General features: G+C 44.2%; 1 protein-coding gene and 1 pseudogene across 1 annotated transcript in view; both read right to left on the reverse strand.

Moving 5' to 3' along the window:
• LOC102391810 (collagen alpha-4(VI) chain) overlaps window positions 1-14909 on the reverse strand; it is a 152227-nt gene that overhangs the window by 77651 nt on the left and 59667 nt on the right. The window contains 5 exon segments of the mRNA XM_045166790.1: window positions 281-343; window positions 3417-3470; window positions 10085-10129; window positions 12667-12693; window positions 13759-13830. Coding sequence (XP_045022725.1) covers window positions 281-343; window positions 3417-3470; window positions 10085-10129; window positions 12667-12693; window positions 13759-13830 — 261 coding nt within the window.
• On the reverse strand, window positions 8207-10076 carry LOC123333966 (annotated as a pseudogene).

The following is a 14909-nucleotide window of genomic DNA, read 5'->3' on the forward strand; positions in this document are numbered from 1 at the left end:
GAAAGATTGGGGGAAAAAAGGTACCAAAGTGGTATCTTTTCATTGTCTGGATCTGCTCAATCATCCCAAATACCCAATGCAACTAAAATTCCAAGCTCTTTAAGAACCCAGATGTTCTGTAAGATGGGTTTTCTCTCAAATCTCTTATTTGTTGCAATACTTAGATAGGCTGAACAGATGCCTCATTAATGAGTAATTCATTGTTCTCTGCTGTTGTGCCCAAGAAAACAGTTCACAGTCCCTGGATGAACGCTGCAGAAACGCCTCAACCACCACTCACAGGATCTCCCCTCAGCCCAGGCTCTCCACGCTCTCCACGTTGTCCAGGTGGTCCCATCAAGCCCTTAAATCACATTAAAAGACAAGTGTCACTTTTTAAAATCACCTATTGCCTAAAGGGAGAGGAGAAGGGAGACCTAAATTAAAAGAGCAACTTAGGACTTGAACCTTAAAGGATTTGCCGCCAAAGAGTTGAGAAAGAGACATAGAAAAAAAAAAAAAAAACATACTTTCATCGGAAATCTGTGACACACCTGGCCATACATGTATATTACCTCATTTAACACTGACAACTCAAGAATTAACCCATTTGTGTATGAGGAACGTGGACCTCATCTCCCCACCTCCAAATCCCTGGATCTTTCTACAGCTTCCTGATGCTCCTTCATACACACACATGTAAGAAAAAGAAGAAGGCTTTCTTCATCACAGATGTGCACAGCATTAGCAGAGCAAGTGATCTCATGAAAAAAAAAAGGAGGAGAAAGAGACAAAAAATGCTTGCAGAGCTCCTAACTACTGTCGATGGGGAACCAGAGAGGGAGACCCACTTGCTATGAGACTATGACACGATAAGCAAATGGTTGCTTCTCTTAAAATCTGCCGTTAACGGTACCGTCTCTGTGTCCCAGTTCCTACAGAGCCACAGGGTCGGAGAGAGCCGCTCCCCTGCAGGGACGTACACGTCCTGTACACGTCCTGTTACGTACATGGTGATGGACAGGGAGGCCTGGCGTGCCGCAGTCTGTGGGGTGGCCAAGAGTCAGACACGACTGAGCGACTGAACTGAGCTGAACTGATGGAGGGTACACACACTCTTAGAATAGTGACGTGGGGCACCCCCTCTGAGATCTGGGTCTCAGACACACAGGAAACAGATATTCTCTGGGCTCTACAAGAAGCCCCCCTCCTCAACTCGTCCCTGGCCTGATATAGTGATAAGAGGGAATTCATGACTTCAAATTCCCATCCTGCTGATTAATTTACTAGCAAGGCAAATTTATTTGGCTTCTCTAAGACAATCTTTTCTCTTGTAAAAATGATACACCTATCTTACCAGGGCTGTTACAGGGAGTCAATAGAATAATAAATTAAAATGCAAAGTATAAAATCTGGCATATGGTTCCTATTTTGTTTTGCCCAACATCTAGCTCCTCCTTTTGCTGACCCAAATATTGGCTTCTAGAGTAATCCTCCACATCGATGGCTTTGAACATGTTCTTCCTTGCCTATAAACCTTCCTGCTGAAAGTTTCTAGGCCAGCTGAAACTTAGCCTGGAACACCCTGTATGTGCCTCTCATAGAGGTCAGAGTGCAGACTGTCTTGACTTCCTTCGTTCCCTGGAATGCCTGAGTTCTGCCTGCCCTCGGCACATTCTCAAAGGCCCACAGGACATCAGTAGGGAGGTCTGGTCTCTTCCCCTTCCTCCTTCCTAACGATCAGGTTTTACTAATCCTTTAAATTGTCTCCCGTCTTTACTTCCTCAGTGAAGGCTTCCTGACTGCACAGGTTGGATCAGATGCCCCTGAAATTTACCTCCTCTTCATATACTTATCTCAGCAGTAATCTTACATCTATTTCCATGATTGTTTCATTCATGTCTGTCTTTCCCCATAAAGGCCAGTTCTGAGACACAGAATTCACACCTGAATTACAATAGATGCTCAGGTAATATTTATGATTGATTGGATGAAGAAGGCCACTCTCTTTTAGACTCCTCTCCAAGTCACTGTGTGCTCCCATTCTTCTTCATCTGCACCTTTCTTACAGATTTTATTTTATCCTATCTTGTGTTAGAGTTCTTCCTCTATAAATCTAATCTTCTGCACCAGTTACCCAGCTCTTTGTTGGTCATAACCATGCTACCAAAATGCCCTGCAGATAGGAAGCACCTGAAGGACGTTTACTGAGTTGAACAAAATCTGGTGGCAACTGAAGGCTCTCCAGTCTTGAAGGAAGTGTGGTATGCCCCACCTTCTCCGTAATTTTGGTCTACAAACTACAGGTTGGAAATTGAACCTCAATAAAAAGCCATGCTTGTAACCCCCCATTTTACTTATCAGGAAATCAATTCATTATTCAAATTCCATGAGGGGTACAAAGAAATAAATAAATTTCACCCCCTTTATCCAATCAACAGAAGCTGACTATGCTGCTGGGCCCTTCAGGCTGGATTCCATAACTGACTAGTGATGTCTGCCAAAGGCACAGGAAGGGAGAGTGGTGATACTTACATCGGGTATCTGCCTTCCCTTACACAGAGAGGTAACTTCCAACAGGTCGTGCAAATAGTGCACACGGGAAGGACGAAGAGAAGAGGGAGACCACCAGACTGACGGGGCCAAGGAGGGCATCACAAGGGAGAAAGAAAGAAGATGGAAACTGAAGAAAAAGTGATATTCAAATAAGCACTGAAGATGGAGGCAGGGAGGAGACGGCGGAGGAAGAGAGTGGGAGCTTGGGGTTAGCAGAATGTGAACTGGTATACACAGGATAAACAACAAAGTCCTGCAGGATCATGCAGAGAACACTATGTGTGATAAACCAGAATGGAAAAAAAAATGAAAAAGAATAAATACATATGTATAACTGAATCACTCTGCCGTACAGCAGAAATTATTACAACTTTGCAAATCAATTATACTTCAATAAAGCTTGTAAAAATCTTTTTAAAAGATGGAGGCAGGGAAAGGGCATTCAAGGAGGGGTGCTTGGAGCAGGCTGAGACACAGAGGCAGGGACACAGAAGGAACCTTCAGGAGACAGTAGGAAGTACAATCTGGCTGGGAAAGACAAGTTCTTGGCCGAGATTAGAGAAGGGTGTGGTTGAAAGGCCTTGGATGCGAGATGAAATCCCTGGTGACAGGGAGCTACAGCAAGCTGGTGAGACAGGGAATGACGCATGTAATAAACCACAAAAGGTAGGCAACTTGGATTACCTATTCCTCTCACTATCAGCAGAGCCAGGCCTTCAGTAAAGATTCCAAAGACTCATCTAATGTCTGTTGCCCTTAACTCCCAGTCCAGTATAAAGTCATGAGATGATTCTTTCCCAGAGCTTAAAAATGAGCTGTCAAGGTGAGTTTATGCAACAGGAATATGAAAAATAGGACAGAAGGATATCCTCACACTTTACCCTATTTCCTCGATTCCCTTTTTCTCCTGGTGACCCTGGGACTCCACGATCACCCTAGGAAAAGAAAAAGAAACATACAAAAATCCGCATTACATTAGTCACACCAGAAACTTTTTCACATGCTTTGACATTCTAGCCAAGAGCAGGAAGTTCTAAATCTGACTCTACGACAGACTAGATATCCTGAAAAATTATACCTTACCTACATCTATGAGCTGATAAAGGAAAAGAGAAATCCTTGGAGTTCCTAATAAAGAGAAAGCAGGAATCTAGGGGAGCAATAGCCACTGGCTTCCCTAAGGACTTCTGATCATTCTGCAAGTATGTGGTGTGAAAACCACATTTATTTTAACGTGCTTCCAGGAGGTAGAGCCACAAGTGCATGGCAGAAGCACTCCACTCAGGCTTCAGTGACTTCTTGCAGACTAAGTTCCATCAAAAATGAGTTTCAATCAAAAGTCACAACACACGTGAGGAAGAAACCAGCAGAACCAACAGACAACATATCAGGCTTCGTATGACTATAGATAATCAGAATTACCATAAGTATCTTTAATACATTTAACTAACCAAAAAGAAAGAGTAAAACAGCCACTATATTTTTTTATTTTTAAAAATGATCAAGCAGATTTGAGAGAAAAATCAAACAGAACTTCTTGAAGTGGAAATCAGAATAACCAAAATTAAAAATCCAATTGGCAGGTTAAACTGTATGTTAAACACAAATTAACAAAGGATTGGTGAGCTAGGAACTGAAGAAATTATTCAGACTCCGGCACAGAAAGACAAAGAAATAGAAAATATAAAAGATAGACCAAGCTATTGAAGATAAAATGGGAAGGTCCACAAATTTTCAATTAGACTTCCAGAAGGAGATCACAGAGAAAATGGGAAAAATAAGAACTTCAAAATGATAATCTGCTAAGGCTTTTCCAAAACTTAAAGTGAAAGTGAAGTCACTCAGTCGTGTCTGACTCTTTGCAACCCCGTGGACTGTAGCCCACCAGGCTCCTCCATCCATGGGATTCTCCAGTCAAGAGTACTGGAGTGGGGTGCCATTGCCTTCTCCAGGGGATTTTGGAGATTGAATCCAGGTCTCCTGCATTGCAGGCAGACGCTTTACCCTCTAAGCCACCAGAGAGGTCTCCAAAACTTAAGAGAAGGTACAAATGCTCAGATTCAGAAGCCTAATAAGTCCCAAACAGGATAAGGGAAAAGTAACCCACACCTGGACTGGTCACACGAAACTGCAGAAACTGGAAACAAATGGAAATCTGGGAAGCAGCCGGTATTTTTTAAAGGTTGCTGACAAAGGAACAACCATTATTTGATGGATAACTTTTTTTTCCCCCACAAGGACCCTTTTAATAAAAGGTACCAATACTCAAATGATTTAATAAATACATATAAAACAAAAGTGAAAAAGGTAAAATAACTATGGTGAGATAAGGTTCATCCAAAAAAACACTCTGTCTTGTCAAGCACCTTGGGAATCTGAGCCAAGGAAACACTGCCATTTTGGTCACCTCTCCACCCACCCATGGACACTCCCTTTGACCCACCTGTATCCCCAGCTAACTCCAGTATCTCCTCTAGGGAAGGTTCCGTGTTAGTCCTGGGCCTTGCTGGGGCCTCGCACACGGACCGAAATGCTAACAGGTGAACAGGTGTGCAATGCGACTCCTGCGAGGAAAGGTATCGCCTGGCTAAGGAGACCTGGGCCGGAGGCAGTCTCCGTGGGGTCTCCACCCTGCCACCACCAACTGTGAAACACCAGCGGGATTGGAAAGATCCCCTGGAGAGCTTAGCAGCATCAGATAAAGGAGAGATACAGCTCACGGATGGAAGACAAGCAGCACTGAAAACAGAGCATAGAGCCCTTTCCCTGAAACTAGGTTTTGATAGCAAGACAAGAAAAGCCACTTTCCACTGTACATAAAAGCTTCCCCCCCTCAGCTTTGCCTGCCCTGAGCTCCACACCTCCTCAGTCCCTGGGATTCTAACAGCCGGCAGGCACAGCCCAGGGCAGCCACTAGACACCCTCAACAGCTTCTCTTCTCCAAGTTCCACCTGGAGGATGAATTCAGTTTCAAGGTTCCTTTTAAACCTTTTCACTCACGCAAACTTAAAGCTATAGTTTTAGCTCTTAAAAGGTGGGCATCCACCCCATTCTTCTGTCTGTTGGAACAGAGGCAGAGAAGCTAAAAATGGGGAGCAGTCTTTCCAAAGATGAGTTAAAGGAATGCGTTGAAATGAGAAGTCATTTAGGAAGATTACTTCCCTGGTGTCTCAGATGGTAAAGCCTCTGTCTACAATGAGGGAGACCCGGGTTTGATCCCTGGGTTGGGAAGATCTCCTGGAGAAGGAAATGGCAACTCCCTCCAGTATTTTGGCCTGGAAAATCCCATGGACAGAGGAGCCTGGTGGGCTACAGTCCATGGGGTCGTAAAGAGTCAGACATGACTAAGTGACTTCACTTTCTTTCACTTTCTTTAGGAAGATTAGTAAAGACCCCAAATAGACTGTCCATGTTTATAATAAATGTCATTCTAATTCAGCCAGACAGAGCCATAACATGTTGTTGTTCCGTGGTTCAGTCGTGTCCAACTTTTTGTGACTTCAAGGACTGCAGCATGCCAGGCTTCCCTGTCCTTCACCAACTCCCAGAGTTGGCTCAAACTCATGTCCACTGAGTTGGTGATGCCATTCAACCATCTCATCCTGTCACCCCCTTCTCCTCCTGCCCTCAGTCTTTCCCAGCATCAGGGTCTTTTCCAGTGAATCAGCTCTTCATATCAGGTGGCCAAAGCATTCAGCTTCAGCTTAAGCATCAGTCCTTCCAATGAATGTGTGCTCAGTCACTCAGTCCTTTGTCTGAGTCTTTGCAACCCCATGAACTGTAGCCCACCAGGTTCCTCTGTCCATGGGATTTTTCAGGTGCCGGGAGCCGGCAAGAGACATTCCACTCGTGACAAAGGTCATGAGGAAGGAGGCTCGGCATACGCAAAGGCGGGATCGAGCCTCGGGAGTGCCCCCGGATATTCTCGAGCATCTACCCCCAAAAACCAGAGTCTGCCTACTTTATTGCTTTGTGCTCTCACCTCTGACTTTACTGGGGGCTGTCCCCCACCACCATCTCGCTCTCTCTGTCAAAGAGTTAACTTACAGCTCCAATTAATAAAGTCCCTGGGCAATTAGGTGTGTTTAAATCCAAACCCCTCAGATGGCTCTCTAACTCGCCTGACAAGTTTACCCGGACACCTACAGCTATGCATACGATTGTTTACAGTCTCCCAGCCTTGAGAGGCATGGGAAGCTTAAGATATTCAAATAGCTTAGAGCCTTTCAGAGAGTTAGAAACTGTCAGAATAAAACTAGTAAAAGATTTCACTGATGAGCCAATGTTTGTTGCCAAGTTTCCACATCCCCTGAATTGTATCCTTGAATGTGTATTAATTAGTATAGTTGGTATGTAGAAAAAATAAATAGTGGCCTTGGTGTTAGTAACTTTAGACCCTTAAGGTAATAAATTCTTTCCTTTGTAAACCCATTACACATCCGCCCTATAGGAATGCAATTTTATCTAACACCTTCGGAAGATGGCGCCAAACCTTAAAATAATTACTCTTAGAGAAAATAAGTCTCTGTTAATAAGTCCTTGTCAAGAGTCATAAAATGTTAATAGGCCTTCTGGCCAGAAGATGATGTAAATCACCTAAACCATTTGTATACAATAAATTTGCAGAAAAGAAACCCTGGTTTTTGATAAGGATCAAAAACTGCTGACTTTGCATCCCCTATTATGCTCTATGTGTAACTTAGGGTATATAAGCCCCTGTTGAAAATAAAGCTATGGGCCTTGCTCACCAATGCTTGGTCTCCCCATGTCATTCTTCCCCTCAATTTTCAGCTGAGTGTCCATCTGGAGCGCAGATATCCTCTGCGACCATTTATTTCCCTGAGCTTCTAAGACCCACTTGAGAAGGTGTCTAAGGTGGGGCACCTTCCGCTATTCGAGAGGGCGCCTGTGGCCTCCGTGGTCAGAGCTAACCTGGTGTCATGGGTTATATTGATTTTCCGCGTAAACCAAGCCACTCAGCTTCTTTTCTCCACTGAATTTTCCTACTGAGCTATCTTCTTTTTATTACTCCTTATATCTCTAATTAACATTTGAATAGGTGACCTAGTTGTCTCTCCTTCGAATACCCTGGATCAGCCGGGGCTGGACCTCGGCATTCAGGCAAGAATATTCCAATGAATATTCAGGGTTGATTTCCTTTAGGATTTGGAAAGGAGATCTAGTTAGCTCTCCTTGTAGTCCAAGGGACTGTCAAGAGTCTTCTCTAACACCACAGTTCAAAAGTATCAATTCTTTGGTGCTCAGCTTTCTTTAGAGTCCAACTCTCACATCCATACATGACCACTGGAAAAACCATAGCTTTGACTAGATTAGAGCAGTATCATCTGCATATCTGCAGTTGTTAATATTTCTCCCAGCAATCGTGATTTCAATCCTGAAATTAGCAAATGTCATTCATCTAAACCTTACTACGATCTGACTGCAGTTGACGTTACCTCAGACTAACTTAAACCCTCGAGTAGGGCTGCATGTAGGAAAATGAAGGGGAGCTGGGGGAAGGGGGAGGACTCACACAGCCAGACCCCTGAGACATGGAGTACACTGCTGGTGGGTCTCTGGCGGGGATGGGTGTCTGCAGAGAAACGTCTGCAGCTCAGAGTGCTTTGAACAGTTCCCCCCATTCAAATGAGTCCCACAGTCCTTTAAGTTATTATCTTGATGGACAGAATAAAATATATCCAGATTCCAAATTTTTTTTATATCTGAAGTCAGGCCATAGAATTCTTCAGTAGCTTGGGCATCCATTTTCTCTACCACGTCATCAGCAAACAAAAGCCAGAAGCCATGGCTTTTCACCACAGTAAAATGGACATAAAGCCATGATTAGGAGCACTGCCCCAGGGGACCGCCACCACAGCCAGGGCGTACACGCAGTCCAGATGGACCACGTCACTGCAGGCATTGGAGAGCTGCAGTTCCAGCAGGAAGACCACCTGGTAAGATCATTTGGTGTACGTGGAGCTGCTCCATGTACTTGTACCACTCGACATGCAAGGCCAAAATCATGGGCGGCTTTCTGACCCTCATCCTTTGCTGGGCCTCTGCTGCAACTTGTTTCACAACAATATTCCTGTCCTCTCCACAATGTTTCTGTGTTGCTGAAGTCTCTTAGACAGGGAGCAATAGATATATTCTACTCCACGTTGACACAAAGGTCAAGAAAATCTTCATCTTTTGCTACAGACAGTTTCACAGCTCAAGCATCAAGTTTCATGGGTGAGTGCTCCCTGAGAAATCTCATGGACACAAGTGATCCTGGCTTATCACTCTCTGCAGTTCCTTCACACTGCCAGTTTTTTAGTCTCCCATTTAGTTTCTTCTCTTCCTGCGGGATGTCCGTGGTCAGCAAATAATTTAAACATTCATGAGCATCCTGCTGCATGTAGTTGTCTAAGAGATCGCTTTCTTGTCTCAACCTCGAAATGCACTTCTTTGGTGGAGTCACACTAACCTTCTTCGGAGTGGCAATGCTGTGGAAACAGTCTCCCAGACAGGTCAACAAGTTCTCCTTCTTTCTGGGTTAGGCCTTGTGTGCCAGGACATTCTCCTAGAACCTCTGGCAGGAGTTCAAGGCCGCAGCACGGAACAACAGCAGCATGTGTTTCTGAAGCTGACCAGTTCAAAGCATTGTTCATGGATTGGAAACTGCACTGAATCAATGTCTTTTTCCAGAGTAGAGGCATTGGGTGCCCTTTGAGGCACCACTCAAAATATTTGAGAGTGAGGAACACAGGTGTCCTTCTCTGTCAAATCCTCACAGAATACTGCAACCATATTATAGGTGGAGGCAATGTTTCAAACAGCCATTAGCCTAAAGGTTACAGCAATCCCACACCACTGTCTTTATAAGGTGAAAACAGGACTGGCCATGGTGGAGTGTTCAAGGGGAGGCCAGGCGTGGTGGTCCTGGTGGTGGGGAGGTGAGCTGGGGTTAAGCTTTCAGCTTGATGGCTAACTTCTAAACAGCAAAAGCAAAGGAGAGAAGACAGTAGAAGCCCAGGAGAATATAAAATCATATTTCCAAAGTCCTAGAGAAAATAGTTTACCGAAGAACAATCTTTCAAGTAAAAGTGTGAAATCATGAGATTTTTTTTCCAGATAAAAAACAACCAAGGGAGTTTACAACCTTTGTTAAAGAAAAACTCTAAAAGTTGTACCTTAGACAAAAGAAGCACCATCGTTCCATGTTCTTTTGAAGGTATCAGTGATAGCAACAGAAATGAGGGTAAAGCCAGATAAGGATCAACCAGATAAAACCATAATTATGACAAAGTCTCATTTAGCAGAAATTAACAAAATAAAAAGACAGAAATAAAATACTGGACAATAATATGTGAAATGGGAGTTAAGTCTCTAAGACCCTTGTGTTTTGAAGATAATAGCAAATATATAAGCTAACTTTTGACATTGTTAAGCATGCGTCTTTACTTACATTTCCAGACCAATCGTGACAACCATAGAAACTATTAATGCCACACTAGTGGGGGCAGAGAGGGGCTGGGGACACAGAATGAGAGACTTTGTGTACCTGGTCTCCGTGCAAGCCGTCAACACCCTCCTCACCAGGGTTGCCCTGCGGTGCAAAGGAAGATGAGAACGTTAGGCAAAGAGGACCAGGGTACATGTTCTTGTTCTGATGCTAATTTCTTTGCTAATATTGTTCTCAGTTGGTACAAGAATCTAGACCTCCAAAACAAACATTTATATACTGCATTCATGTATTGCTATTGCTAAGTCACTTCAGTCATGTCCGACTCTGTGTGACCTCATAGACAGCAGCCCACCAGGCTTCCCCGTCCCTGGGATTCTCCAGGCAAGAACACTGGAGTGGGTTGCCATTTCCTTCTCCAATGCATGGCAGCATTAAAAAGCAGTAATTATTTTCTTCCTGAGGTGGATAGTAGCTCTATATACTGTTTTTCCTGACAGCTCAGCTGTTAAAGAAAAGGAACTCAGATTTTGAATGGACAGAAATATGTCCTTGTAAGTTTTTACACTGAAACAAGTACTGTAACTCCTTCACAAGACTGAATGAAACATTCCTCACAGGTTGTCTACATGCTAACATTGGTCCTTTTGCCGTTGGGTTTCTTTTTTTTTTCATAGTTTTACATTCTTTTATTCTGAAGCTAAGGCACACAAAGAGTCCCTTGGACTGCAAGGAGATCCAACCAGTCCATTCTGAAGGAGATCAGTCCTGGGATTTCTTTGGAAGGAATGATGCTAAAGCTGAGACTCCAGTACTTTGGCCACCTCATGCGAAAAGTTGACTCATTGGAAAAGACTCTGATGCTGGGAGGGATTGGGGGCAGGAGGAGAAGGAGACGACAGAGGATGAGATGGCTGGATGGCATCACTGACTCGATGGACGTGAGTCTGAGCGAACTCCGGGAGTTGGTGATGGACAGGGAAGCCTGGCGTGCTGTGATTTCATGGGGTTGCAAAGAGTCGGACATGACTGAGCGACTGAACTGAACTGAAGGCACACAAAAGCATCCTGAGAATATGCCACTGACTATTTTTTTAGTTTAAAAAGACTGGCAAATATCCCTGAATTAATCTGCATAATGGAAACTTGGATGATTCCAGAAGAAGTAGGAATTAAATGAGTGTGTATGCATATATATGCATTTTGAAAGACTTAAAAAAAAAAAAAAAACTTCTTTAGAAAAGAACTGAAACACTGGGGCTAACTAGTGATGAAAGTAAAAACTGGCAGCTGTATTGTGATGGTTCATCAAGCATTCCATCACTTTCAAGTTATGGATCCTTCATTTTGCCAAGTATCTCCGTGAAAGAAGTTGCTCAGTTGTGTCCAACTCTTTGCGACTCCATGGACTGTAGCCTACCAGGCTCCTCCATCCTTGGGGTTTTCCAGGCAAGAGTACTGGGGTGGGTTGCCATTTCCTTCTCCAGAGAATCTTCCCAACCCAGGGATTGAACCCAGGTCTCCTGCATTGTAGGCAGACGCTTTACCATCTGAGCCACCAGGGAAACTCTTTTGAAGAAAATAGTTTATAAAGCATCTTTTGAAGAAAAATATTTGAAATTCTGCAAGCAGAATAATGGAGAAGGCAATGGCACGCCACTCCAGTACTCTTGCCTGGAAAATCCCATGGACAGAGGAGCCTGGTAGGCTGCAGTCCATGGGGTCGCTAAGAGTCAGACAAGACTCAGCGACTTCACTTCACTTTTCACTCTCATGCACTGGAGAAGGAAATGGCAACCCACTCCAGTTTTCTTGCCTGGAGAATCCCAGGGACGGGGGAGCCTGGTGGGCTGCCGTCTATGGGGTTGCACAGAGTCGGACACAACTGAAGCGACTTAGCAGCAGCAGCAGCAGCAGCAAACAGAATAAGATGCATGTCACATATGTGGGATTGTTGGTTGATTTACTCCCACTGGCCACACAAGGAAATCAAGTTTCAGGCATTTTTTTTAACAAACATACGGCTGAGTTAGAGAACGAATATGAGCACACAAAACTGCTGGGCTAAAATTACATGCTGTGTTGGGCACAGACTATAGGGGTGGGTCAGTGGTACCAGGAGACCTGATACCTATCAGCCATTGTTTGACTTTTCACCACTTTGTAACCATTCCCAAGAGTAATGTGGGGAACAGAGAAGGAACCTAATAAATTTTTCTGAATGAATGGACGAGCAAATGGATACTTTGCTTCTGAATACACAGCCATTCCCTACTACGCCAGCTCCTTTGCAGCTGTGTACTAGCATCTCTCTCCTACTTGACACCGAGCTTGACCAGACCCTCCTGACCATGTCTTGAATTCAGGACCAACTCTTCCAAATAAACATGATAAACAGATGGCTCAGTTTTTACAGAATTAGCAAGGCTTAAAAGTTATCATATAGATCCAGGCCGTGAGCCTGAAATACATGCCTTACAATTAGCCATTCATTAGCGTGGCAGTTTGGCCATTAATGGCATCTGACATATTCCCTTTTTTTTTTTTTTTTTTTGACATATTCCCTTTTCTGAAAGTTTTAAGTCCCACCTCACTCAAGGAAGGAAAAACAAGTGAATTCCTTATCATGTTTCCCAAAGAGTCAGTTCTCCAGTTTGAAAAGAGTAAGGAAGGTCACTCACTTTTTCTCCTGAAAATCCTCTTGCTCCCTAAAGTTAAGAAGAAATAAAAATGACTGAGATTGAATGAGGCTTTTAAACTATTGTTTCACTTAGAGAACCATATGTCCCTAATTTCAAGAAAATGTAATTTTTTAGATCAAAATGAAGGTTCTTCCTCCAGTAACCATAATGGACTGCGCAGCCTTCTGATCACTACCACTTCCCCGCACCTGTGATGTGAAGAAAATTGCATCTTGCCACTCCTCACACAGTAAGGGCTGAGCTGGAAACAGCAGTGACCTTCCACTTATAACAGTCATGTTTTGTCACACAAAAATGAGAATACACTGAATAACAAGCATGAGAAGGCTTCCAGGAACAACAGCATAAATTCATTGAAAGAGAAACATTAGACTATGCAGAATATGGTCATTGTGATCAGAAAAACTCTATAGGACTCTGAAGTTGCAGACAAGACTTTCTAGCCTTACTGAAGGAGACTGTCTAATCCTGGAAAGTTAAGAACATTTAAGGCAACGATGCCCCACCCATCAGCCCTTAATGTTTTAAGGATCTCAAGCCCCGCCTCCAGTTGCCATTTCTGTGACTCATCTCCTGAGGGTTCTTTCCTGGAGCCAGAGCCTGTCCACACACAAGGCGGTCCAGAAGCACTGGGGAATTAATGCCCCTTGAGAGCAACCCTCAGCTAATGCCTGACAGCATTTGGGTGCGTGAATACCCCACCCCCTCACCCTCGAGTGGGATAACACTGAAGTGCGTATTTGCTCCACGCCGGCTCCCACCGTTCCCCAGCAGAATTAAGCTCCGTCCACCCACAGTGGTTACTGAACAAGGCAGCCTTTTGAGGCCTCCTTCCCTTCCACCTCACTTCTCCACATCTCACACTCCACTACCACTGTTTACTTTGGTCCCCTCCCAGCAAACTATTTACATTGGATTCCTTTTCTCAGGCTCTACTTCTACTTCTAGGAAACCCTCCCTGTGAGAAAGAGTGAAAACACCACAGCTATGTTGAAGAATTAAGATTTTCGTTAAACTCAAGGGATAAAACAGAGACAAGGAAAGAATGCCGCAGGTCAAGGTCACACTCACCTTAGGGCCTCGTGCACCCCAGCAACCTTCCTCACCTCGGGGTCCAGAAAGGCCTCGGGGGCCTCTTTCTCCCTGTGGAATAATGACACACATAGAGACAATCCAGCAGCTATCTCAACCACCACCCAGTCGGCTCCAACTAGCGGTAACGGCCATCCGAGTGACTAAAATACAACACGATCCTTACAAGTCCTTTCACATCCTCAAAGACCCGATTGGATCACCTGCAAGGCAATCAGAATGTTCATCCAGCAACTGCCCACATTGATGACTCCAAATTATCTAGATTTTTAATTTGTTCAGTCAAGCCACTTCGGGAAAACTTGAGCACTCAAACAAAACAGGTGTGTTTGAACATTTCCTCCAGGCAGCTAAAACTGGATGAACATTTCCTTGTGCTCCACAGAGAATAAACCACACTGTTTAACTCTCTCCTCTAGGTGAAATCCCGCTCACCCCTAAGGTGTAGACCATATATCACCTCTCCTCCTGAGAAGCTGTTTCTGCTATACTGTGTCACTATCTGTTTCCCATGTTATATTCCTGCTGTAGTATGAGTTCTTAGAGATAAGGACAACGTCTCATTTCTTTGTCTCTGGGTTTCCAGCCATAAGCATACTGCCTGGCACACAGGATCATCCAATCAAGACTTGAAGAATGACTTTCTGAATCCTACCAATATGACCTCTTGATCTAATACTGGAGGCAAACGGGGACGGTAAATATCATGCCTTTTGCCGAACTGATTCAAGGTAAAGTAAAAAGTAGTGTATATCCCATGAGACTTTCATCAAAAGAGGGTCTGCAAATATGAACAGCTGCTGCTGCTAAGTCGCTTCAGTCATGTCCGACTCTGTGTGACCCCGTAGAAAGCAGCCTACCATGCTCCTCCATCCTTGGGATTCTCCAGGCAAGAATGCTGGAGTGGGTTGCCATTTCCTTTTCCAATGCATGAAAGTGAAAAGTGAAAGTGAAGTATCTCAGTCAAGTCTGACTCTTCGTGACCCCATGGACTGCAGCCCACGAGGCTCCTCCGTCCATGGGATTTTCCAGGCAAGAGTACTGGAGAGGGTTGCCATTGCCTTCTCCGTATGAACAGCTAACTTTGACTTAATGAGGCCAGATAACTTCCCTACAAACACTGCCCAGGA

The sequence above is a fragment of the Bubalus bubalis genome, chromosome 1, assembly GCF_019923935.1.
Source record: "Bubalus bubalis isolate 160015118507 breed Murrah chromosome 1, NDDB_SH_1, whole genome shotgun sequence".
Lineage (NCBI taxonomy): Eukaryota > Metazoa > Chordata > Mammalia > Artiodactyla > Bovidae > Bubalus > Bubalus bubalis.